Source organism: Sinocyclocheilus rhinocerous, unplaced genomic scaffold, assembly GCF_001515625.1.
Source record: "Sinocyclocheilus rhinocerous isolate Xijiao unplaced genomic scaffold, SAMN03320098_v1.1 scaffold2699, whole genome shotgun sequence".
Taxonomy (NCBI): Eukaryota; Metazoa; Chordata; class Actinopteri; order Cypriniformes; family Cyprinidae; genus Sinocyclocheilus; species Sinocyclocheilus rhinocerous.
In genome coordinates, this window is record NW_015645115.1 from 64,219 (window position 1) to 91,886 (window position 27,668).

Below are 27,668 nucleotides of genomic sequence, written 5' to 3' on the forward strand. Positions count from 1 at the left end.
GCCTAATTTGGACATTTTCACTTAGGGGTTTACTCACTTTTGTGGCCAGCGGTTTAGATATTAATGGCTGTGTGTTGAGTTATTTTGAGGGGACAGCAAATTTACACTGTTATACAAGCTGTACACTCACTACTTTACATTGTAGCAAAGTGTCATTTCTTCAGTGTTGTCACATGAAAAGATATAATAAAATATTTACAAAAATGTGAGGGGTGTACTCACTTCTGTGAGATACTGTATATATATGCACACGCACGTTATATTTATATATATATATATATATATATATATAGACCACCAGTTAAAGAGTAGGCCTAACTGTCCAGTCTCTTGCAATCAATATCACAGTTATGTGTAAATTTGTACTGTTGAAATTGCTATGCCATACAGAAAAAGAGCAGCACTGTGCATTTTCAATCATGAAAACCTGAGCCATAGTTCAGGAAATACAGAGTACACTGTTACTGCCAACATGGTTAAGCATTTGACTATCTTGTATCTTGTTTGTGAACAATGACACAGGGACTTGTCATTCTGATGGCACTGGTGTGTCCATTGACAAATGCTAATAGATGAACCAAGAATTATGAGCAAGTTACAAGTTTTTGCAGGTAATCGATTGTGTGGTGCTGTTTGTACAAAATGTTTTGAGAAATGCACTTACTGGTTTGCAGAGGTTAAGGATGATTTGAAAAATGTACCATAGCGATTAAGAAAAACTGTAAAAGGGGCAAGTAAAGCATGTCTCATCTTTAGGACAACTTGGATTGTACAGTTAAAGGGATAGTTCACCCAAAAATGAAAATTCTGTCATTAATTACTCACCCTCATGTCGTTCCAAACCCGTAAGATCTCCCTTCAACCCAGACCTCTCGTTATTTTTGTTTTCTTTGCGCACAAAAAGTATTCTTGTAGCTTGATAAAATTACGGTTGAATCCCTGATGTCACATGGACTATTTTACCAATGTCCGTGCTACGTTTCTGGACGTTGATCGTGCTAGTAACCTTGCTGTCTATGGAGGGTCAGAGAGCTCTCGGATTTTATCAAAAATATCTTAATTTGTGTTCCGAAGATGAACAAAGGTCTTATGGATTTGGAACGACACGAGGGTGAGTAATTAATGACAGAATTTACATTTTTGGGTGAACTATCCCTTGTTGTCTTAGGATGTCTGGATGAGTTTGTTCCTTCACTTAAAATGATCAGGTAGTTGTCATGTTTCATGCAGTCTTGTTGTCTATTTGGGATTTTAAGTTATTTCACTAGTTTTGTGTCTTGAGATTGATAATCATATAACTTTAGTTCTTAAAAGTATTTTAATACAACTACTTTATTAACATTACTAAATCTAAATAGATAAATAGATTGCAGTGTAGCATTTTAAGTTCAGTCAAGAGGTTTACATAAAATAATTTTGTAAATGAATTAAAAAAAAAACTTATTTCCATTTTTTAAAGCTTTACAAATACCTCATTTATTTATTTACCTGCATCTTTGTGACGTAAATTGGCTTGTTCATCAGAATCCACGTTGCAGTCTCGTAGCACGGTGGGATTGTCATAGACCCTTCGTAAGTGATAAAACTTGCCGTCTCTGGATAAACTTCCTCAATGTTTAGCCCCGAGAGAAGGTACGCATCATCTACACAAAAAGAGTGAAAAAAATGTTGTATCAATTAAAACTAATCTAGATAGCCAATTCGCAAACATGAATTTGTCATTTCTGAATCAAAATAGTGCACTTTCCAGCCAAGTCTTCATCCAAAGTCAAAATTCAATATATTAAGTAACAAAAGAATGTCTTGAAATGATGCCCAAACAACAAAAGCAAAACAGAAAGCAACAATAGTAACCAAACAATTTTTTATCTTTGCTTGTCAACTGTTATTTTCAGGATTTATGCATTGCCTTTGATTTGTTGGACAGCATATGCTATTTTGACTTCACAATAGCGGGCCAACATGAGATAATGTGGCACTGAATTTATGAGGAACAGCAATATTGAACCCACCTTCACTGACAACAGACAAGTAATAGGTTCCGACTCATGCCAGCCAGAGGAAATAGTTTGTTATTCTCCCTCTATCCCATTGATTACCACTCTATCGCTATCTCCCCGCATGTTTGCCATTCCACCGGCGTCATCGCGCAGAACTTTGATAGCTTTGGTGGCATAAATAATTCCTTTTGGCTGTGGAGGAGGGGGATACGTTTGAAAAATACATGCACTAGCTCCAATGCCGCTGCAGCGAGGGCTGGTAGTAGTGCGTTTCCAAAGATTCAAGCGGGAACAGAGCAGAAAACTGGAGAGGCAGGTTGGGGGGGCTCTGACAGCTCTCAAAGCCCACACTCCTCTGCCCACCCCCTGGCAGTGCTGTCGAGTCCTCCCTGAGCTCAGCTAGCCTGCGTTCATGCACCACTGTGGCCAGGGAGACACGCACCAGCCACCAGGGGTCAGAACATTTTATCTATTCATCCGCTCTTTCCCCACCCCTATTAATTCAATTATGAAGGCCTTTTTTCAAAAGTCCCATGACAGAATTTACATTTTTGGGTGAACTATCCCTTTAACAGTTTAGTCTGATGCATATGCAAAATCAAACTCTCAATATACACGGTGTTGTCTCACTACGTTTGAAAATCACCAATATTTGACTTTTTTTTTTTTCAAGCTCTAGCTCCTGTCCTGTAAGACTCTGTAACATTGTAATCATGTTCATTGTGCAGTTTCCCAGAATTACAATTTTCTCTTGCACTCTGAATATCACCACCTCAAGCTAAAATTTTACATTAAATTACACCTCACTGTGCTAGCACCTCACTGTGCTAGCAACAAAGGATGTGTCTCCCTGGTTAAAATAAATGACCTCAGATGCCTAACCAACACTAATTAAATGCCTCTATCCGTTCCTTCTCCTCCAAGATATTTACATCTTTTTACAAGTCAAATGTAATAAAAGGAAGGAACCTTTTTTGTATCGCTCATTTATCCACTGGGGTGGTAAATCCAACCTCTTGAACAAATGCCGCACAACTCTGATTCATCACTTCACTGCTGTATCGAGAGTACAAGCAAATTCTCCATAATGAAATTTTGTGATAAGAGCAGGCTCAATATAAGAGCCTTCTTTTCCTTGCACATGATGCTTTAGCGCTGAAACAATTTACAACAACATCTCAGGCATTCTGGTAGAAGCACAAACACATCTTATGATGCCCATAGACTTCTGCGTTACTGAGACTCCTAAGCCTCTTAGACAAGCTCAGTCAATAAATGATGCATGGTCAAGAGGAGATTACCAGTAATTATCTAAACACTTTTGACAGGATAACTGAACAACCAGCAAGTTTATTTTAAATATAAAATCACTTCTCTATATACATGACGCATTTAAAGAAAAGGGTAATTATACTGTTGTTTTGAGGGTAAATATTTGCTCATAAACTGCATAATTCATTTCACTCATCTAATATGTACAAAATGCTTGTTTACTTGCATGTGCTCATGTTTTTGAGTGTTGTATAACAGTACAACATACCTTAAATCACATTAGCTCTATTATGAAGCCTAGTGAGCAATCTGGTTGCCTACTGCCAGCATACTGGATCCTCATAAATGTTTTATGAAAGTGTTGCAATTAGTTATTTTGAATAAACAAGCATAGCTTGTCTTTACATATCACCAAATACTTAAAAATGTGAAAAGTGAGGAGAACAGAGGAAAAGCCATTTATTATTGACACACCTTTTCAATAGTCAGCTAGAAACTAAGCTGTAACTTTTACTCAGTAACTTTAGCGAACCTGTTCATTATGACCAACAATGTTATTCTGCCTTGGAGCCAGCGTTGTTTTGGAGAAGTAGATGATGAAAGCTTTAGAAACACTTTTAGTTTGTCATGGGCTGGTTTAGTCTCTAATTCAAAGCGGGCTGAGAGATCACAGGAGGAAGCACAGAGACACTGACCTCGGTACTGTAACTTCTGTGCCCTATTGTTGGGGCAGTCCTTGCCCTGCATGCTGAAGTTGATGTTGGTGCGGATACAGCGGTTGTTCAGAGGCTGTACTGGGCGCACATTGTCACTCATGCTGAGGAATATCTGCGAGGGCTGGTTCTGACTTAGAAGTCGCATGGAGTGCATCTGTAAGGACGACACAGACGGAGTGTCAAAGCCTACGCTCCTCTGCCCTCCTCCTGGCAGTGCTGTCGAGTCTTCCCTGAGCTCAGCTAGCCTGTGTTCATGCACCGCTGCGGCCTGGGAGACACACACCAGCCACCAGGGGTCAGAACATTTTATCTATTCATCCGCTCTTTCCCCACCTCTATTAATTCAATTATGAAGGCCTTTTTACAAAAGTCCCTCTGGTGAGTTAAAGGATAATGCCACGGAACATTTCCACTATACTACATGTCAGCTTCGGCCATGAAATATTCCCAAACTATAAAGTGGTTTTAGTTCTCAAGGCTGAATACATTTGCTACTCAACACCTTTACTTGCACAAGTCTTGTGCCTTCAAACTGCTGCTGTCAATCAATAATTAGCATGAAGGTTTGGTATGAATTGCAGAACAACGCAGTCCATTACAAAACAGCCTATCAGAAGAGTTTCTCTGCAGCTGAAGAGAGCAAAACTAATAACACATTGTCATATCTAATGCTTCAACCACTGTGAGGTTTAAGTTTTTATTTTTTTATTTTAGAAACTTTACGGATTTGTCATAATATGCCATTATAAATGTCAAATGTATTTTTGTAGGCCAACCTGGAAGTTAGCATCACCCTGGTTCCCAGTTGGATCTTTCCATTGGGTCTTGGTTTATTGTAGAAAATCTTCCCAAATGAACTCAGATTGTATGTATTTTGAAACCAAAGGGCAAGTCCAGATTTACTAAACAGGGCAAATTAGCATTAGAGCGCAATTCCATAAAAGCGCCGATGGGAGGCGAAAATTCTGCGGGTGATTTACTAACAATGCACACATTAAAAAAGACAGACGCAGCCAGATAATTTCCATAATGACCAGCACAATCTACCAAGAGCAGCACAAATTACTGACTGCTTTAAAGTGCCCCTATTATGGGTAATGAAAGGTTCATATTTTGATTTTGTGAGTCCTCAACAACAGGTTGACATGCATGCAAGGTCAAAAAACACTTTCATTGTCTTATAATATGCATTTATTTGTACCTTACTTGCTCAACGACTCCCAAACGATTTGCTCAACGATTCATTTTCCAAACCCCTCCTTTGCGTGGCGCTAATCTGCAGTGATTGGTCCGATTGGTCCGATTGGTCTCATTTTCATTTCATCCTGCCTGTAATGCCTGATAAAGCAGCGTTTGTGAGCGCAGTGCTGCTTTGTGTACAGCTGTTACTGGGGAAACCACTATTTTTACTACTCCAAAAGCGGCACCTAGTGGCAAAGAATGAATTTGCATTTTCATTCAGACTAACGCGAAAAGACCAACAAGTGGGCGGGCAATATGCTAATGTTTCAATGCTTGGGATTCGTTTTAAAAACGACTCGTTTCAATGATTCAGAGTAGACTTTCTTTTGAGAGACAATAACTTTACACACAGTGCACTTTCAGATTTAAAACTTTGCAGGATGTTTTCATTCACTTAGAGCTGTGTTACACACTGCATGAAAGGTCATTTTCAAAAATCCATAATAGGGGCACTTTAAGACATGTTTTTTTTGGGCAACAATGGTGCAAATACCAGTAATTTGATGAGCACAAACATTAGATCATGTTGCGTGATTCATTTTAATACTCTCCTCCTATAAATTTTGTGTCTGAAAGGGAAACTCTTACAAATGCCTGACCTTATTGAAAATTTATTCAATAAGGTCAGGCGCAAAAATAATTGTCCATGCCTTGTCAGCGCTAATTCTTCACAGTGCGTTTTTAGTAAATCCTGACAGTACTATTTTAATGCCAAAAGACGGTTTCGCTTGCGCAAGCGGTTAGTAAATCTGGCCCTAAATCTCCAGAAGTAAAAATCTGAAGTTAGAATTGAAGTGAAAAGTAAAGGCTATATTTGAGCTACACCATGTCGTGACTTGAATGTCACAAAATCACCACTCCTAATCTTTCAAAAACTTTAAAATCTTAAAATCTACAAGTTGAAATAGAAATCAAGTGGCCAACAAAAGACAATTTATCTTGTGACGTTCAGTTAGAACAAAAACTCTGGAAGTGATACTTTTATGCTTATTTCTCATTTTCAGAAAGGCAGCAAAAGGTAATTTTTTGGTGTAGCTGTCTCAAATGCAAATTCGACTGCCATTACAGGAATAACTTACATTTTAAAATATATTAAAATAATTAAATCAAATAAATGCAGTCTGGTGAGCAGAAGAGACTTCTTTCAATTATATATATATATATATATATATATATATATGTGTGTTCTTCTTGAAAGAAACTTCTTTGAAAAACGTAAAAAATTGCAGACCCCAAACTTTTGAATGGCAGTGTATGTGGTTTAAAATCTCATTATATAAGTAGGAATTTGACATCTATGTAACCTCTTAGTGCAAAATATTGTGTCTGAATGCACTCAATTCACCTCAATCTTGCCTATGTGATATTCACTACGTAGTAAATAGTAACTATATAAGTAAACGAGTCCACGGTTTTGGACACATGAATATGTAACATTCCTCTGTCATTTATTTTCTCATGCTACTCATGATTCAGCACCGCCTCGAGATGTCATAAACATAAGCAGACTCAATATCTCCAGTTTTCCTCACCGACAGCTAACCTCAGATCTCATGGAGATGCTTACGTCATTTCTCTAGCTGCTGATGAAGCAACACCTGATACTGACTATACTGTCTGAACAAACTGATATGATTTCATCACTTGCAAAATGTCAGTACAATCGAGCGCCTTTGAAAACCAAATTGGATTTAGTGTCAAATGGTCAACAATAATATTTTTCCACTTACTCTTATATGTTATTCTTGTGATGGTGTCTCTGTTCAACATCCGATTCAGAAATGAATTTGAAGTCTCGGATATCTGAAATGAAACAGATGTCAAGGGAGGAAGGGCAGAACAGTGAAAAACAGATGAGAAGGACAGAGTGATAGACAGGAGAGGGGAAAAGGGCGAGAAAGAGGGTCGAGGGGAAAGTAAAAAGAAGCAGATTATTAGTGACAACTTTATTTCTAAAAGGCAGACAAACATGACTGAGGAAAAAAAACCGAATCAACATCTTGGGAAGGAAATCTCCCAGTCATCTAGTTTCTAATGTAAAAAAACTGTGGCGCTAGCGTCACGTCTCTTGAAATTTACTTGATCCATTAAGGAGCTGAAACTGTTTTGACTGCACTCAAATGCATCAGGATGAACCTGAACAGTGTTCTGTAATTAAATGACACCTGATAGAATCACTTATGACACACTGACGTGTTTGCCAAGAAAAGTTCTTCAAAAATTGTGGCTGTTTTTAGCAAGTAAAAGAGCATGAATGTAGCCAATGAGATAGTTACAGTGCTTTTCTTTGACTCCACTTTACTTGCTAATTTGAAACGTTTTCAGTCTGAACGATTAAAAGAAATGTGCCTTGTGACTACACCACAAATCACTTCTCTTTTGACCTCATTCAGCGAACAGTGAAGTCTGAGGCTTAAAAGTCTTCGTCGCATCATTTCGAGACTTTCTGTTATAGAACCTGTGGCTATGGCTAGCCATTATCTCTACCAAGAAATAATTAGGCTTGACTACACAGTGCATGAAAAAAAGAATAGCTTTTACTTTCCCTCGCAATCAATATTCTAAGAATAACAACTTTGCTATTCATACAAGTAGCTGTTTATATCACAAACAAAATGGCTGGCTTCTCTCCAGCCTCCTCCATTTTATGCTTGTCCCTCTATTGATAGTGCTTTTTTTTTTGAGATCCTTTGTGTTCATACTATTTAGACTCAGATGGGAGTCCCTCCCAGAGGTGTGGCGCCATAACTGGGAACACAGCATGGGGTTCCTCAGAAAATGGCATTGGGTGACTCATGTTACAGAGAAGAAAAGCGCAGGAAAATAGGAGTGAAGTCACAATGTTCTCATTGGGATCAATGACAGGGGAGGGCAGTGACTGCAGTAAAGTATAACTGAATAACATCAAACACATCAGTTAGAAATTAACCTGAAAATAGAATAATATGGAGACTTAAAATTGGCCTCTTAAGAGAAATGTCTCAAATCATACAGAAAATGCTTTAAATTTGTTTCAAATTTTGTCAAACATATCCTAATAAAAATACCACAGTAACCATAATTTCTGCCAAAATACCATAGTTAAAAACATTTCATAATAATAAAAATATAGATAGAATAAACAGAATTATACTTAAATATATATAAAAGAAAATTTATATTTATATTATGTATATTTATTAGGGCTGTCAACGATAACGCGTTAACACATGCGATTAATTTTACAATCCTTAACGCGTTCAAATAATTTAACGCAGTTAATGCAAAATTTCTGTTGCTTCTCTGCTTGCGATCAGATAATTTTAAGTTGCTAAACTCCGGGAGAGTTTTCAGTCCAATGATCCAGTAAGCGAATGCATTCAAACAGCGCTAATATAAAGGAAACCAGGCTGATTACATCAGAGATTGCAGAGAGAACAGAGACTCCCGTTGCGTTTTCAGTGAATTATTCATTCCAGTTTGTTTTGCTTTTAAACACGAGCTCTGTCATATTCTGTGATTGTCTCTGAAGAGCGCGAGCCCTAACACGTCGCGCTGTGTGAAGTACAGACTGAACGGATTGTCAACACAACACATGCAAACTGTTTTCTCGACTGGATAATCAGTCTCGCTAGTAAAGTTTTGATGGATGAAGACTGCAATCACTGTATATATATATTTTTTTTGCATTTTCTTTTCTTTCATATGTGCTTATACGGGTTCCTTATATCATTTGGTTCCTTGGTGTCCTTTTGGAGTATCCTTTTAGAGTTCTTTTGGAGTCCTATTTTGGAAAGACATCTACATTTATCCTGAGAAAAGCTTGCAGAAAATACAGATTTTTGAGAATCACCCTTCCCGGCAACAGCAAGAATTAAAGTTACGCCTTCTTTTTTTGCATGAACATTTGGGTGGCGTTATGCAAATCTTCCCACATAGTGACGTAGACATGTGGAGGCGTGTTAGAACGAGCCATTTTATGTAGGAGTGGTTGACTCTTAACTTTTATAAAGAATATCTCTTTGGATTTGAGACTTTAGTCTGTGCAACTTTACAGATCTTCTTTATGCACCAAGAGCTTGTAACACTCCAAAGAGAAAGGAAAACTTGAAATCTCATCATATGACCCCTTTAATCTATTGACAGCCCTAATATTTATATTATGTCCTGGCAGGATGAAAAATATACCTCTCTAATATAGCTTAACTGCCATATCCTTACTTTTTGTCAACAGCATCAGAAACCATCATCAAAATTGTGAAGAACATGTTTGAGAATTGTACTAACTTTTAGTAGATAGGAACACCAGCAAAACACACATTTTTGATATTCAAAAATATGGTTATGTCAGCACTATTAGCTGTCAACCTGTCAGCCTTTCTTTAATAGATAGAGCTATTTAATAGATAGCTATAGTTTGAATGTGTTCTCAAATAATTTTCGAATGCTATATGTCAAATCCACACATTTGACATGACAGTACACATTTGTATGTACAGTGTTGGCACATAATGAATGATCCCAATATGTAAATATCAGTGCTTAATTGAATGTTAAATGTAAATACAAAAAAATGGTTAATGTAGTGTTTGATCATAGCACAGATATATAACTGTCTCTCTATAGTATATGGAGAATGTCCATATTGGGTTTAGATGCACAGACTATATATTACTGAGCATGAATTAGGCGTTTTCCATATGGACAGACAGCAGAGGTGACTGGACCAGACTCACGGAATAAGCCTGCCAATGACACTGGATGGGTTAATTATCTTAGCTTGAACTCTTGTCCTGAGGGAATCTCTGCAGCCATGTCTACTCTCAGTCTTTAATAAAGCAGGGGAAAGTTATCATAACCTTGTCCTTCCAGAATGACCGGGAGATGCACACTTAGTTTGCCTGTTGTCTGGTAATTGCATGGCTAATTGTTTCGGTCTCTTCCTCTTATCCATCCTCCATCCATCTATTGAATGAATGTCCAAATTCAAATTGAGAAATAAATGCTGTACTTTTGAACACACTATTTATAAAAATGTATCTCGTGTATATATATATATATATATATACACGAGATAAATTTTTAAGAATGATGTTTTTCTGTGAATAATTTGTAATTTATAACAAAATGTACTTAGAAACAAACATTTATGTCAGTCTGTGTTTTCACACTACTGTGGAGTGGATAGTACAGAGATTATCTGAGATTACGCAATAAAGATATTGCTTAAAATACTTGGTTTCTGTGCTTTCACTTTCAGTTGTTGAGTGTATGATCATTACTCACCTTCATAAATATAGACACTATCACCAAGCCATTTGGACTCTTAGCAGCTTCTGTGTAGTTTGTGTACAGTTCATGGTTGTAATGTATAAGCTGCACCTGTGTAAAGACAAAATGGGCATTAGTTGGTTTTAAATTTTAGTAAAAAAAAAATGCTTCCCTACTTCGCATTATGCTCACAATCAAGGATAAAATAGTGTCAGCTTAAGTACATGGCACAGGGAAACATGTACAAGTACTGTCTTTGCTCTTTTTTTCCCACAAAAAAGGTTGTTGTTTATGTCAAGTGTCAGCTGTGCAGGTGTTGAGATATTAAGTCCAAATTTCTCTTGGATTGTATGAAATATGAAAGCATAATTGGGAATAATTACTGATTGATAATACTTTGCATGGCAATTACCGAAAATTCATTTTTCATAGTGCAGATTTAATCTTACAACCTGTTTTCACCTCAAATAAATATGAAAAAAAAAAAAGTGACGGTTTGAATAAGCGGAGAGTCCGTTTGGATAACAGCCTGAGTTTTTGTCATTACAGATGGCTCTGAATCACAATCACAGGTAAACAGCTGCTTCTGTCTTTTGTTTGAACATGTCTGTCAAATTTAAATTCGAATTCATTGTGAAGCTCGGCTAATCTTCCTCCGGTGAATCGCTTGAGCGCACACTGTCCCTGTGAAAGAGCTTTAAAACTTAGGCAGTTTAGATAGGTGAAGAGGACACAATTTCTTCTCCGTGAACTCCACAGAAAGAAAGCAGAGCCAAGAAATGGACAGATTAACTTGAGCAGCGAACAATTATTGTAAAATAAGTTTTTCTAATGGGAAAAAGTGTCTCGTTCAAGGTCTTATCCCACCACAGAACACTGTAAACAGTTTTGAGGACTGCTGTAGAGTTGCTGGGAGCGGCGTCGTACATCCTTTTTTTTTTTGCTAAGAAGGAAGGGATCGATTCTTTACCAAGCCCTGTTTAGCCTGCTGTGTTTTTTTAAAGAAATAAATTAAAAACTGTGTGGCTGATAGTAATTATGAAATATGCAAAAGGGGAGCCAGGGAATGACAGATCGTCTATAAACTTAATCAAGTGTGGAGGAACGCGATTACAGAGCGAATGTTAATTTGATTAGATTTTTTTTTGTCGTGCGGGAAGCCATTTCTTTCCCTCGCCTCTAACCAGAGCGAGTCTGAAGCGATTCAACCCCAAACGTTTACACTCAACCGACTTCATAGACTTTCTAAGAAGTCACATTATATGTGCGAAAAGCTGCTCCGCTCATCTAACCGGATCCATTGGTTCTGTGAATTTTGCAGATGGTGGAAAGGTGTCGAACAGTAGCAGGAAATGTTCAGCGCATCTTTGCAGACAGACGGATCTGTCAGACTATGAGAGGAGAGGTGTCTCTGCTACGACGGGAGACAGCTTATGCCTCTGGTGGGCCCCCTGACAAGCTCTTTATTGTGTGATAGCTGGCTTAGGCCTACCATGGGCGAAATATGAAGACAGCAAGTCGATAGCAAAAAGAGCGGTGGACAGCGCTAACAGGGCAAATGAAAAGCAGTCGCCTGGAACCGCCATCCAATAGCGGATAAATCGGAGCGTGCGCTCATAAAGCAAATAAACCGAAGCGCGAGAGTACGGAGAACAATCCTATTTGATTACGTTAAGATGTCCTGTGAAGGAGCACGTAGCCTGTGAAACCCATCACAGCATGGCATCTGATCGTAGGGTTTTTAGTAGGACGGGACATGATGGAGAGGGCTGTTATGCAATTTATAACATAATATAATTAGTTATGGTAGAAGTTTGATGATTTCCAATTTTCTGCTGTACTTTTTAGATGGCACTTTGCTATATTTAGGACATATGAAAATGGGATTTTAATGAGCAAATATACTGTGGCATCTAAGCTCTGAACAGCGATGGTAATGTGTTATTTTGCTACCATTGATAATTAGAAATTAATGAAAGGGTGAGAAGGGGATCGAAAACAGAAGTGTGGGCTGTTAGATGGTTGTGCAAATCAGTGGATTTTTTGTTTATTATTGCAAAGAAACTAACTCTTTTTAATGAAAATAATTTGATTGTTCTGTTTATATATATTTGCAAACTTTTTAAAATGTCTGAGACTGTCGTTTCATTTAGAAACAGCAATATATCTGCACATCCACATATTTCTGTCTTTACGTCATAGATTATGGTATTATGTGGTAATAAAATGCATCATTGCATAATGAAATGTAGTTGTGATTTGTGCATTGTGATGTATGAAAACAACTTAAAGGGATAGTTCACCCAAAAAAAAAAAATTCTGTCAATAATTACTCACCCTCATGTCGTTCCAAACCCGTAAGACCGTTGTTCATCTTTGGAACACAAATTAAGACATTTTTGATGAATCCAAGATCTTTCTGACCCTCCATAGACAGCAACGCAACTGACACGTTCAAGGCCCAGAATAGTAGTAAGGACATCATTAAAATAGTCCATGTGCCATCAGTGGTTCAATCGTAATGTTATGAAGCTACGAGAATACTTTTTGTGCTCAAAGAAAACAAAAATAATGACTTTAAATAACGACCCATGCGTGTGGTGCTGCTGATGCAGGATTCTCATTTTGTGTTCCTAAGATTAATGAAGGTCTTACGGGTTTGGAACGACACTATCCCTTTAATACACCTATAAATGATGGCTAAAAGCTAAACATATATTCCTGCAAAATGATTACTTGGTTTATTGAAAGACACTGAAGCATGTGAAATGGAGACATAACAGAGACAAACACAACAGACAAATCTTTGCGAAAAGCTTTCAGTTGTTTGTGCATGCTAGAAAGTTATCTAATATGCAGTACATTATTTATTTGCTGTTATGTTTTTTTCCCTCCAAGGGGAAATAAAGATAGAGGGAAACCACCTAGGCAAGTCCGTAAAAAACACCTTGAATATTTTAGGACTCATTTCATCACTGGTGTTTCATTTTCAGCTTGTGAGTGAGACTGCCCATCTAGAATCTGGGAGAACGAGGCATATATTAAGTCAGAGGTGCTGCAACACATCTGCAGAGAGGTAACTTCCCTCTGGGTACCGTGAGCATCAGTCAAACATAATCTTTTATTACTATAGAACAAATGAGACAAGAGAAAGGCAGCCATGTTGAATGTTACGGAGACAGATATCCAAATAAAGCTTAAAAGCTTGGCTGCATTTGAATGCAAAACAGTCACTGGTTGGGAATGTGTTTGTCATTTTAAGTTAAGTAATATTCTTCTTCTCTATTCTCTTTTCAAGGACAGGCACAGTCCCGGCTCATTTGGTTTAATTTACATTCTCAGACGTTTTTTATACAGAGCTATTCCTGAGCACAAGGAAGAGTGATTCTGAAAGCTCTTTCAGAAACATGACGTCATTTTCTTTCTGCTCTAGTGTTTTTAGTCGCCTGGTAATTTTGACTCAGCTGAGTGACTCAAAAAACATTGAGGATGCCTTTTAAATTCCAATTCAATTCCTGAATTCGAATTGCGGAAACAAACAGGATGCAGAACTGCAGTTTGAATGTAAATTTTAGTTGAATTAAAATGAATTGAAATTCACACATTTGTAACTTTGGTAACACTTTAGGATATGGACCAATTCTCACTATTAACTAGTTGCTTATTAGCATGCCTATTATTAACAGATTGGCTGTTTATTAGCACTTATAAAGCACATATTCTGCATGACCATATTCTACATACCCAATCCTACCCAATGACTAAACTTAACAACTACCTTATTAGTAAGTAGCAAATGAGGAGTTTATTGAGGTAAAATTCATAGTTAGTGGTTTGTTAATAGCGAGAACTGGACCTTAAAATAAAGTTCAAATTCCAATTTAACTTCCTCTGGATTATGGCCAATTAAATTCACGTCATCTCATTAAATTGAAATTAAGATGATTCTTAAGTTTACACAATCACATAGACTACCATTTAAAAGTTGAAAAGAGTTCAGATTTTTTAATGTTTTTGAAAGAAGCCTCTTCTGCTCACCACTATTACATTTGAAAATAACTGTTTTCTATTTTAAAAATATAATTCAAAATTATGGCAAAGCTGAATTTTCAGTAGCCATTACTCCTCAGCTAATAAATACTTTCCCAAAAATTAAAACAACCAAAAAAAAAATCTTACTGACCCAAAACTTTTGAATGGTAGTGTACCTCTGTTGAGTCCTGCACTAGCCGAACAACTGAGATGAATATGAATGCCAACAGACATCTTTCTCCAGATACAGTCGAGGCATAAATTCATTAGCTGAAGCAATAACAACTATGAATATAGATTTAGCTACTGTTGTCTACCTTGAGAAGTAATGGTTTCAACATAAGAGTGAAAGACAGAGCTGGCCTTTTGGTGCCCAAGCCACGCTTCTCTTTGCCCTGATAGACTGTTGACACTTTGTTTTATTATTGTTGGATTATCAGCTGGCTGCCACGGGGTGGGGGGAGGAAGAAATTATAATCATTAATTACTGAGGATTTGCCTGTCAAGCTCACGCTTATTTTGTTGCCACACAAATCGTCGGTCTTATTACCCTCAAAGAGAAATGTCAGGCCTTCACTGACTGGAGACTTTATCAAATGATGGAGGCCGCAGTGCAGCGCATGCTAAATTTACACCATGAATGTAATTGAAATGCTTTTCCCCACTGTTATGGCTCTGTTAGTGGGAGACCACTTACAATGGAGAATGAGCACACCCAGTCATCATCAGCAATACAGTTAGGACTATTTCAGCCCAAAATATTGCTGCGTTTTTCAGTATGCTAAAGAATATTGTTCAACAGGGTGCAAACTGTGATGCAAACCATGTTAAACATTTCATGAAATGCATGCTCTGTCGATGCATAAAAACATCAGAATATTTTAGACCTATATATGCCATGGAGAGTTTTGCTTTCAGCCTACAACCGCCGTTGACCTTCGAGGCCTGCTGTCTTTACACTTTGCACTTAGATGGTGACCTTAACAGATCAATAGGCTGATGATTATCAGCAGCTACTGGTGCTCTACAATCTGATCTGTAGCCCACTCATGACGTAGCTCACCTCCCCAGAAAAGGCCTGGCCGTTGAGGAGATGCTCAGAGCCCTGTCCATCCTCGCTTCCAAAGTGTAACCTGATCTCCTCAAGACGATGGCTGTAAGTCATTGGTCCACCAGAGATGTTCACCAGGTGCTCTTTGTCGAGTCGGAGTGAGACATGGCGGCCGGTGTTGTACATCGTCCCTCCCACCTTTAGAAAAACAAAAATAGGTATGGTTAAAAGAGTTGCCATATAATTAAACCAAGAACCACTAATCAAATAGATGGAAAGAAACAGTAAAAAGACCAATGGAGCGTCCAGTCTTTTGACAATAGGGCACAGTATTAGCATGCCTATTATTAACAGATTGGCTGTTTATTAGCACTTATAAAGCACATATTCTGCATGACCATATTCTACATACCCAATCCTACCCAATGACTAAACTTAACAACTACCTTATTAGTAAGTAGCAAATGAGGAGTTTATTGAGGTAAAATTCATAGTTAGTGGTTTGTTAATAGCGAGAACTGGACCTTAAAATAAAGTTCAAATTCCAATTTAACTTCCTCTGGATTATGGCCAATTAAATTCACGTCATCTCATTAAATTGAAATTAAGATGATTCTTAAGTTTACACAATCACATAGACTACCATTTAAAAGTTGAAAAGAGTTCAGATTTTTTAATGTTTTTGAAAGAAGCCTCTTCTGCTCACCACTATTACATTTGAAAATAACTGTTTTCTATTTTAAAAATATAATTCAAAATTATGGCAAAGCTGAATTTTCAGTAGCCATTACTCCTCAGCTAATAAATACTTTCCCAAAAATTAAAACAACCAAAAAAAAAATCTTACTGACCCAAAACTTTTGAATGGTAGTGTACCTCTGTTGAGTCCTGCACTAGCCGAACAACTGAGATGAATATGAATGCCAACAGACATCTTTCTCCAGATACAGTCGAGGCATAAATTCATTAGCTGAAGCAATAACAACTATGAATATAGATTTAGCTACTGTTGTCTACCTTGAGAAGTAATGGTTTCAACATAAGAGTGAAAGACAGAGCTGGCCTTTTGGTGCCCAAGCCACGCTTCTCTTTGCCCTGATAGACTGTTGACACTTTGTTTTATTATTGTTGGATTATCAGCTGGCTGCCACGGGGTGGGGGGAGGAAGAAATTATAATCATTAATTACTGAGGATTTGCCTGTCAAGCTCACGCTTATTTTGTTGCCACACAAATCGTCGGTCTTATTACCCTCAAAGAGAAATGTCAGGCCTTCACTGACTGGAGACTTTATCAAATGATGGAGGCCGCAGTGCAGCGCATGCTAAATTTACACCATGAATGTAATTGAAATGCTTTTCCCCACTGTTATGGCTCTGTTAGTGGGAGACCACTTACAATGGAGAATGAGCACACCCAGTCATCATCAGCAATACAGTTAGGACTATTTCAGCCCAAAATATTGCTGCGTTTTTCAGTATGCTAAAGAATATTGTTCAACAGGGTGCAAACTGTGATGCAAACCATGTTAAACATTTCATGAAATGCATGCTCTGTCGATGCATAAAAACATCAGAATATTTTAGACCTATATATGCCATGGAGAGTTTTGCTTTCAGCCTACAACCGCCGTTGACCTTCGAGGCCTGCTGTCTTTACACTTTGCACTTAGATGGTGACCTTAACAGATCAATAGGCTGATGATTATCAGCAGCTACTGGTGCTCTACAATCTGATCTGTAGCCCACTCATGACGTAGCTCACCTCCCCAGAAAAGGCCTGGCCGTTGAGGAGATGCTCAGAGCCCTGTCCATCCTCGCTTCCAAAGTGTAACCTGATCTCCTCAAGACGATGGCTGTAAGTCATTGGTCCACCAGAGATGTTCACCAGGTGCTCTTTGTCGAGTCGGAGTGAGACATGGCGGCCGGTGTTGTACATCGTCCCTCCCACCTTTAGAAAAACAAAAATAGGTATGGTTAAAAGAGTTGCCATATAATTAAACCAAGAACCACTAATCAAATAGATGGAAAGAAACAGTAAAAAGACCAATGGAGCGTCCAGTCTTTTGACAATAGGGCACAGGCTCATTCAAGTGTGGCTTCTCTGATTTATAATGTGCTTGTCTTAGAAAAGGTTATGTGCTAAATGAGCTAGAAAAGGTGCTAAGTTAAAGCCAGATGGCAACCAGCTGCACAAGAACTGCTATTTGTTGCTTTATCTAAAACAATTGTCATCTTGATGCTGCCTTTGCCCTGATTTAAACTAAAAAGGATATCGGGTTTTAATGAAGGTCCAGCCTCTAATTTGGGTGATCAAAATTTTTTTTTTCTATTTATGTACAGATTTTATTGTTTATCCCTTGTCCTTGACATGTTTAAAACTATGATAATCCATAAAGGAGCATGTGTGGAAATCCCTCAGCTTTTGCATATTTTCAACCACAACCAACAGTTTTGAACCTAATACATTTTTTTCCATGTTTTTCCAAGGAGAAATCAGTGTGTCAGTGAAGAGCATGTTTGATTCATGAGATGGGAGTTGTGAAGAAAAATCAAGCTCAATACAACTTCTCAACAGAATATTTTGTGTCATTTTCAATCAAGCTGTGTGAAAATATCATTTGTGTGAATTAAAATATATAAAATGCTAGCTATGAAATTAGACTTAATAAGGGAAAGGAGTCAGCCGTGTTATTAAAAAAATATAATTTCCATCACTCCATTTTCACCCCAGAATGCTAATGAAAATATGAAAAGTGTGTTTTAAGAGTTTATTTTTTACAAAAAGTCTACAGGGCTAACAGTGCCTATAGTTGAAGAAACACCTCTACATCGAATCGTTTTACTGAAAAACAAATAGTTGTCTGTAATTAAATTATATTCTCATTCTCAATGATACTGTAACATGTAACAACTCAAGTGGAAGGAAAGGAGCTGGTGTGGCAGATGGAAAAATGAAAACCAAAGAAGTGTGTCCTCAGAGCCAAAGAGAGTGAGAATCTGCTTGGAATCAATTCGATCTGAGGCTTTAAGAAGAGAGCAATCTTTACCAGTGTATCTGCTTATTTATTTATATTCAGGAGTTGTTCCAAAGTGGGCCATTGATATTCCAAACACGATGCCAGAAAGGCTTCCATGGCTCTTATCTTGCCTTTTCTTTTTTGCCTTTCTCTCCCTCTCTCTTTCTTTCTTTCTTTCTTTTTGCCTGTCTGTCTCTCTCTTTTTCCTTTTACGACTTTGCCTTCAAAATGATTTTCCCTCGCCAAATTCCCAAAGAAAGAGGCCTGCCCACACATCGTAAATATTTTATAGAACCTCTGAAAAATCAATGATTTGTGTAGGGTAGAAAGAAGAGGTGAATAAGAGAGAGGAAACAATGGTGGTGAAAAGAAAGAGTGGGAATGGGAGGAGCAAAGACCATCCTTGAGAGAAACGGCGAGTAAAGACAGATATATCTGTGCTTAACGGATCACCAATCTGCACAGTTACCTCTGGGTGCTGGACTCGTCCGAGAAAAGGGCAAGACATTTGAAAAACCCTAAAGAGGTCATTTCTCAATGATTATTCATGAACTACAGATGGCAAGGGGAGAAGAACTAAAAAAAGAGAGGAAAAGACTCATCGTGTGGCTTCACCGGAGAAAATCCCTGTCTGGCATACATGACAAACAGATGTTTCTGCTACTGTTCGACAACAGCTGTATATCCATTCCGCTAGATGTTTTTATTTCTTTCAAAATGTGAGCATTTGTCTATCATTGATGGGGCAGTCCATGCTGAACATCTTGTCTATATACATGGGCTTTTTATTTGAGATATATGTATGGGAGTTTTATTTTCTTCTTACAGTGTTCCCAACTGATTTGAAAAATCAGATGGCAAAACAGACTGCAACACACCTCCTACAGCCAGTCCAGTACAGATGTTAACAGAGGGTATAAAGATCATCAGCTGGAGAAAGTTCTCTTACTTTCTTGACTTCATGCACTGCGATTCGCACAAACATCAGCCTGTGTATTGTTTCAGCTCAGCATTTAAATTTTCCCAAATGCATTGAGCTGTTTCACCTCATAATTTATTTTAATGAATTGAAAATCATGCTAGTAAATGCTCTGCTGCACTTTAATTTGTTGATCTGACAATTCTATGGCTGACATATCACACTGCTCTGAAAATAACTACAAAAACACCATAACATTTTGAATTCAACTTGAACTCGACCAATCATATTCGAGGACTGGAACATGTATATACACTACTACCGTTCAAAGGTTTGGGATCAGTAAGACTTGTAATGTTTTTTAAAGAAGTCTCTTATGCTCATCAATGCTGCATTTATTTGATTAAAAATACAGAAAAAAATAGTAATCTTGCTAAATGTTATTACAATAAAAAAAAATAATGGTTTCTATTTTAATATCCTTTAAAATATAATTTATTCCTGTGATGCAAAGCTGAATTTCCATCAGCCATTACTCCAGTATGAAGTGTCACATGATCCTTAAGAAATCATTCTAATATGCTGACAATTTATGCCACACCCTAAATTGTATTAACATTTACAATATAACCATTATTTCGCTAATAAACATCTAAATAAATACAACTAGGGATGCACTGAATGTTTGGCAACCAAAATTATTCGGCCGAAAATAGCAATTCGAATTTCGAATAAGCGAAAAGACCGAATAAATTGTACCGAACAATGATATGACGCGATCAAATAGCAACCAGCGCTATTGTGAGTGAGAGGCGCGCACTCTTAAATCATTACAAGCACCGACAGCGAGAGACTGTTTAGGACTGCATCGCATGTCTTCAATGAGAAGAGGAAGGGGTGATTGTTGCTGGTTACCGTATGATAATTGAAATCGCGAAATGGCCTTAAACAATTAGTAAATAAACTGCAGAATTACAAATGTTCAGTGTTAAATATTTTTAGATTGTTGTTTTGTAATTGATTTTTTTTCTTTGAAAAGCAAGACAAAACCGTAAAAAGCACATTTTGGCTTTTTAATTTATGCAATGGTGAAAAAAAAATTGCAAATTACATGGGGGAAAAAACTCCGTATTCGGTGTTCGGTTATAATCTCCGCGAGCGATCGCAGTTTGAGTATAGGTCTGTTTAATTCCTGTGTTCGTCTCCCTTGGTTCCTGTAAATAAAGTCTTGGTAAAGCATTCTCCAGCGTCTCCTCGTCCCTCGTGTGTGTGTTCACCGTGACAACCGTTACACCCCTAATGTATACACTACAATTTGTTTTTAAGAAATTAATATTCAACAATACTAAACGCAATAAACTGAGCAAAAGTGACAGACTTTTATATTGTTACAAAAAATTTCATTTTCAAAATAAGTGTGTGTGTGTGTGTGTGTTTGTGTGTGTCAAATAATCAAATAAAAAGCTCTAAAGCTTTCCTTCGCGACTGCTATGTAGCAATAACTATTCCAGGATTCTTATGTAAAGATCATATAAACATGGGTTGAATCTATGAAACATTGTTTCCACTAACTTAAAGCCAAAAGGCCAGTTGTTTGATGATGGTAATACTCTCTGGTCAGGTAATCATGATTGCATGCTTTGATATTAATATCATGAACGCTATTATAATGCTCCAGTGAGACGGCAATGAAATAACAAAATTAGAGGAGCACGTGCTCTGTCAAGGGGATTGGCATTATGAGATTCTGTAAGGATTTGAAAGGCTGAAATCAGGATGAAAAGGATGTAAACCAATTTATTCCACAGTTTCCAAAGTACTGTACTGATCGGTCAGTAAAAGAGTTGTGTAATCCTCACTGAACATAATAGTTCACAGAGGAGAAAACTGGCTTTCAGCAATAGTGTAGAAATTACAGTATTAAAGGGAAGATGTTAGGCTATATTTGAAAAAAATCTTTAGCCTGTTTGTTAAAATTCACAGTTTATTAAAGCATTTAATAACACTGAAAATGTTATTTCCTTTTTCATATATATAAATGTTCTAAGAAACAACCTCCATAGCACGAATGAACTTCTTAATCACTGTATGAACTTACTCAACATCCAACAAACCCCCTTGAAAGCCATGGATCTTTGTATGAATCGAAAGACAAGCTAACCACAACCTACTCAGAATTTCAAGTTGCCAAATGACAGTCAAGCTGCCCTTCTGAAGTACTACACTAAAGTTAGTTACAGTACACTTACAAGTTGCTTACAAAAAGTTGCGAACAAACATATTCACTAAATTGAATCAGATGTCTCAGTGGTAGAAAGGTTACTGCACTACACACATACAGTCAATAAGTGAGAGAGTAACGTTTTTTTTTTTTTGCTTTATGTCCGTCTCACTTTTATGTCGGCCCCTTATTTTGATGTTGTAGTTTTTAGCCCATGGCTGTGTCCAAAACCTAAGCCAACTAGCTTGACTAAATAGACTGTGTTTTAGTACGAAGAGAAACTAGACAGGCTTTCCAAGGCACAATAACATCATGTCTAATGATCTAGAACACATTCAAATCGGTGTTAATAACCAAGTGAATATTTAAGTGGCCACAATGCTTATTTCTTAGAAATGGAGTCATAAGTTGATTTTATTATTTAATTTATTACATGGACATTTCTAAATTCATTTCCCCCTTTTTTTCCAGACACTGTTTTAATTTATTACACCAATCAATCATGCACAGAATTGTGGGATATAATGATGATATGTACACAAACACTAAAATCAGCCAAGTCTTATTGTCTTACTACCTCTGCGTTTCTAAGCTGTTGTGTACGTTCACTGATCACTGACTGTGTCTTGTTTAATCGTTTGCTCTTTTGTATTTATACCCTCTCAGGTTTCCCTTGTCTAGTATTGCTTGATGTGTTGTGTGAATTTTGGTTCCATTAGTCTTGTCTGATCGTGTCACTGCCTGCACTGGATTGTTGTAAACTCCCAGCAGGTCTTGTGGTTTCAGCAGAAATGAGCACAATTTAATACCATTTCTGGCACCCTGTGAAGAGAATGAGGCTAAGACCATAATGCATTTCATTAAATGACAAGATTAGATTTTTTTTTCCATTAAGGTGAAAGGCATGCCAAAGTAAAAGTGAAAAGTAAATGCATCGTCTAAATTGTCAAACTCATTTCAACAGAACCTCTTAATCAAAGCAGCGACAAGATGCTGTTTAGTGACACAACATTTTCGAAGCCTTTTTAACCAAGTTTAAAATGTCAAAATAAAAAATTGGCAAAAGAAAAAAGCAAAGAGCAAAGCAATAGAAGTCACACTGGGAAAAAAAAAAGAATAAAAAAAAAAATGAAATCATGAATATTCATGAAAGTATGGAGTCCATCTCAGTCTACTCTCTAGTTTAGTGCACTTGGCCATTTCTAGGACTGTCTCATTGTCAAACTAATTCCAGTGCACTGAAATGCATCATCAAAAAAATATAGATATATATAAGTGCAAGTGCAAATGTACCAAGGCAGCCTTTTTTCTGTCTTTGATTTTGTTTATCACTAGTACGCATGAAAAAGAAACTTTCAGAGTTTACATCAGTTGTTAGAAAAATATGTATTCCTATTTATTTTTATTTGTTCATTTATGCATGTTCTGCATTTTAATATTTATTAATAAAATAAATGAAAGCCATGTATTTACTTTTTTTCTTAATAAAAAATGCAGAACAAACGCACATTGCATAACGGGCTGTACTTTTTTAACAGCTAAAATGAAAATGTAAACTCCAGCTACGTTTTAATGTGCAACCACTCAATTAGCAGAGTCCCAGTTATTGGTGAATCAAGGCCTTTGATATGATCCAAATTTATGCTCACACTATACTGACTGACATCACAGGGAACTAGAGAGCGAAATGAGACATAGTAAAAGATATCTGCAATGCTGTCTGCTGAACATGCCCTCAGTGTAATACACACTGTCACACGCGTCCAGACAGACATGCTTTCCTGCTTGCTCTTTCCGATGTCTTGCCTCAGTTTAATTCCACCTCAGAGATTTCTGCCTTCAAATCTGAGCGAGCTAAAAGGAGTTTGCCGTTTTTGACCATGCATTCCTACACATAAATGCAAATTGACCTCTGAGACTTGGTTCAATTTAGAATTGATCCAGTTTCTCAAAATGGTCAGTAATGCCAATGCTCCTAGTTTTAATTGCTAACACTGCTAAGCGATGGATTACACAGAAGTCCCAGCATGCAACCCCATTGCACGTTGCAAAAAATGTGCAGAAAAAATCCAGCTAGTACAATTAAATGTGCTTTAAATGGATCTGTTAGCTGCACTGATTCACCAGACACATGTATCCACCTTTTAAGCAGTTTCCTTAATTGTCCCTAGCATTTCAAGTCAGGCGTGTCTGCTCTCCCATTTACTGGCTTGATTGTTCTCTTTCTGTGATTTGTATTAGTTCACCTTCAGTTTGCTCATATGCTGACTGCCAGATATAGTTACCATTTTCAGCGTACAACATTTACCGGTTTCCATCCCACTAGAAAGCAATTTAAAGTTTCTAAAATTTGAAGTCCTGAGATGGTGTCTGAATTCTTCCGAACACCATTAACCCTTTAAGTCTTTAGCGACATCATTCACCCTTCCCCTCATTCATTTTTTAAAGTTAGACATCAACCTTCATACTATTCTTCAATCAATTCATTATAAACAATATAACAAGAAGAAGAAAAAAAATCAAATCCAACCCTTTCAAGTTTCAAAAGATAACAAAATGTGTTTTATTTTATTTATTTGTAATTGTTATTACAATAACAAATTACGACCGGTATCAGGGCCGTCGCCGGAAAATCTTCAATAGGGGGGGAGGGGTTTCATTTTCATAGGGGGGCACACTTTTTTATGATCTCAGAAAAAGACATTCACCAAAACAATAACAATCTGTATTATAACTTAAATTGATCAAGTTCTGTATTAAAACAGATTTAAAAAGATAGTCTGTCGATAATCTGTCGACTTATATGTTATATTATGACTTTTTTTGTATTTATGTTAGAATCACTGCTCATATCGCCAGAGTTTTGTTCTGCACGCTCGCGAATCTTCTCTTTATAACAGTGTAGACACTATGTAAATAAGTGATTCACTGCGTAGGGATTCATTGATTATAACTTAACTTTGTGAGATCGCGATGAACTAGATGGGTGACAGCTTTTTAAGTATTATAAAGGGAGCTTTCTATGCTATATATAATCCATTCAGAATTTGAATATAAGTTTTGTTTTTCATGCTGCTAAGAGAACCAAATGCCACATACACTCTACAAAATTTTGTGTGTTTTGGAGTGACATCCGCAAAAGAAAGACTTGCTCTCGAAATTGCATTAAGTAATAACCATAGCAATGGATCGGACAAAAAAAATAGTCAAAAATAGTCTGTGCATTAAGGACATGACTCGCAATTAACGCTTTTCAATTTCCAACAACACAATAATAATAAAACAATACATATAGCAATAAAAAATAGGTAATATAAAGCATATTAGCACACTAGCCTCACCATTAAAATAGCCTAGTTGAAGGCAGCGGATCTTTGAGTGAAATCTCCTGAGAGCTTTATTAAAACACTTATCCTACATGATAAACTTGTTGCATGTCACCGCCAAAATTTGATTTAAGATCGCATGCGCAGCTGAGCAAAGGTAGATTTTTTAAAGGAATCACATGTAGGCTGTTATAAACTTAAGTCACTGTCTTATATGATTTATCTATACATCATGCTACACTATATGCAACGCTAAAACAATTTTCTGCTATCTGTAGGCTTATAACAATGAATTTGTATTTTAAAATGGGAATACAACAAATTTATGACAATGTTTTATACATTCAAGCTACCCAAGTTAATAGTGAAAAGTTCTTTAAAAGCATCTGTAATGCAATAAATTAATTTGTAAAGTTTTTTCGAGCTATTTTTAAAACATTTGCTGCATGGATTAAAAAAAATCTGCTATAGCCTACACATACAGTATATCAGACAAAATTGCGTTGAGAGAAAAAAAACAGAAGTAGTCAACAAATCCTTTAAATTTTATGGTATTCAGAACAAAGGAACATAAAAATAAAAAATAATATAAAATTATAGTACAAATTTATATATACAAATCATAAAATAAAACACAAATTATAGCCTAATGGAATTCATTATAAAGGACACATAAAAGTCTAGCCAAAACGTATGTATTTAAAGAGAAACTAAAACGCACCATAGGCCTATCTTTCATTTGGCACGAATACATATGTTTCCCACGAGAGGCTCTGGCGCGATTGCTTGGATTTTTTCCTTATAACAGTGGAAACGACTTAAAATACGCTGTCATTTTTGGTCATACAGGGCTGCGTTTCCCAAAAGCATCGTAAGCCTAAGTTGATCATAGCTCCATTGGTGGCAATGGGTCTATGATGTAGCCTACTTAGGCTTACGATGCTTTTGGGAAACGCAGCCCAGATAGATACAAATAAGACATTATTCGGAACTGTAAAGGGTTCACCTTTATTTGTGCACACTCACAATAAAAACAAAACATTGTGTTTTTGTAAAATAAAGAAAACAAATAGGGTGCGCTTTCAGTCCTCTCGGTTTCCTTGAACATGCGCAGTCACAAAAATGAAACTAAACTCAGTGTAGACATGTCCGCAGTTTTTTTCTTTGGTTTTGTTAATATGTTAATTATTTAAGTGAAATATATTCCGTTTAGGACTATTTATTTAATTCTTTTTATATAGGCATATGTTGTTTTATGTTTTTCTCCCTACACAGAAGCGCTGCAGGTGCGTGAGGTGACGATGTGTGTGAATCCTTTATGTTTGTGCCGCTATTTGCGCCCCCCACACTGCGTGCCCGTCCTCTACACCACTGTGTTATTAGCTTCCTAATAAGTTACCATTGTAGAGATTAGTGTTTTTAAAAGCTAAATGCTGCTGAATACGTGATTTTTTCCGCAATATTAATTGACTAGATCAGTAAAATTAACGTTTTTCATTCTCAATATTAAGTTCACTCGTGATCATGTAAGCAAGGGGGCACGTCGAGTCATTTGGGAGGGCACTACCCCCCAATGCCCCCCCATGGCCACATTTTTCTGTTTCAAACTGTTTCGACCCTCCAAATCTATTTTGGCTGAAACCAAAAAAAGCATTAGCAGAGAGAGAATTTCAAACGAAGAATTTTTGCATTGGAATTACTATGAATTGGAAATCTGCATCAATACCCAAAACTAGGGCTGCACGATAAATCACATGCGAAATTCATGCGCATCTTGTCAGTAAAGCCGGTTCTGTAATCAGTAGTAAATCTCTATCACGTGAGTGCTTTCAGATGGAGCAGCATTTACTACACAGAGCCGTAGTTCACTGACAAGCTTTGCAAAACCACATTCATAATCGCAGACGATATCATCGATATTATGAAATCGCGCTGCGATAATAAAGTTGTTTGCGTAGCTTCTCAGTGAACTACGGCTCTGTGTAGTAAATGCTGCTCCATCTGAAAGCACGTGAAAAATACCACATTTAATAACATGTTTTTACTCCAAACTCACTTCATAACGTCAGTCGATTGTTTGAAATAAATCTTTCTGTGAGATGATGTGGCTTCTTACACAGAATAAGGCACGCAACATATTTCATAGTATCTAAGCAGTGATAAAGGCATTACATTATAAATATACTTTATTTTAATGAAAATTATAATAATAAGAACTCAGATAAACCATATATTGTCATAATCGTGTTTATTAGTCACCTTGAATCAATAACAGCAGTTAAGTCTTCTGTTTATCCAGCTACCGCTATAGGCATTTCCTGGGTTTCTTCTTCGAGGCGTATTTGGAGTTTCAGCGCGAGAGCGCCCTCTGGACTTCGGAGGGAGATTTACTGCTGATCACAGAACCGTGCTTCACTGAAAGATACGCATGACAATAGCAGCTTCTGCCTAATCACGATTTATCGCCTTTGCGATTTAATTTCGATTAATTGTGCAGCCCTAATACAACTCACTGAATTAATAAAAACTAAAGCATACTGAATGATAGAGAGTATGTAGCTTAGAGGTGGTTCACTGGTTTTTTTCTAGGCTTGATTGTGTTTATGGGGTGCAGTCTAACA

General features: G+C 37.0%; 1 protein-coding gene across 1 annotated transcript in view; it reads right to left on the reverse strand.

Annotated features, from left to right (window-relative positions):
- LOC107705827 (carbonic anhydrase-related protein 10-like) overlaps positions 1-27,668 on the reverse strand; it is a 48,955-nt gene that overhangs the window by 2,106 nt on the left and 19,181 nt on the right. The window contains exons 2-5 of the mRNA XM_016509304.1: positions 17,327-17,512; positions 10,496-10,591; positions 6,961-7,033; positions 1,489-1,643 (exon numbers count right to left, since the gene is read on the reverse strand). Of these exons, the coding sequence (XP_016364790.1) occupies positions 1,489-1,643; positions 6,961-7,033; positions 10,496-10,591; positions 17,327-17,500 (498 nt within the window). The 5' untranslated portion in view covers positions 17,501-17,512. The remainder of the gene's footprint in view (positions 1-1,488; positions 1,644-6,960; positions 7,034-10,495; positions 10,592-17,326; positions 17,513-27,668) is intronic.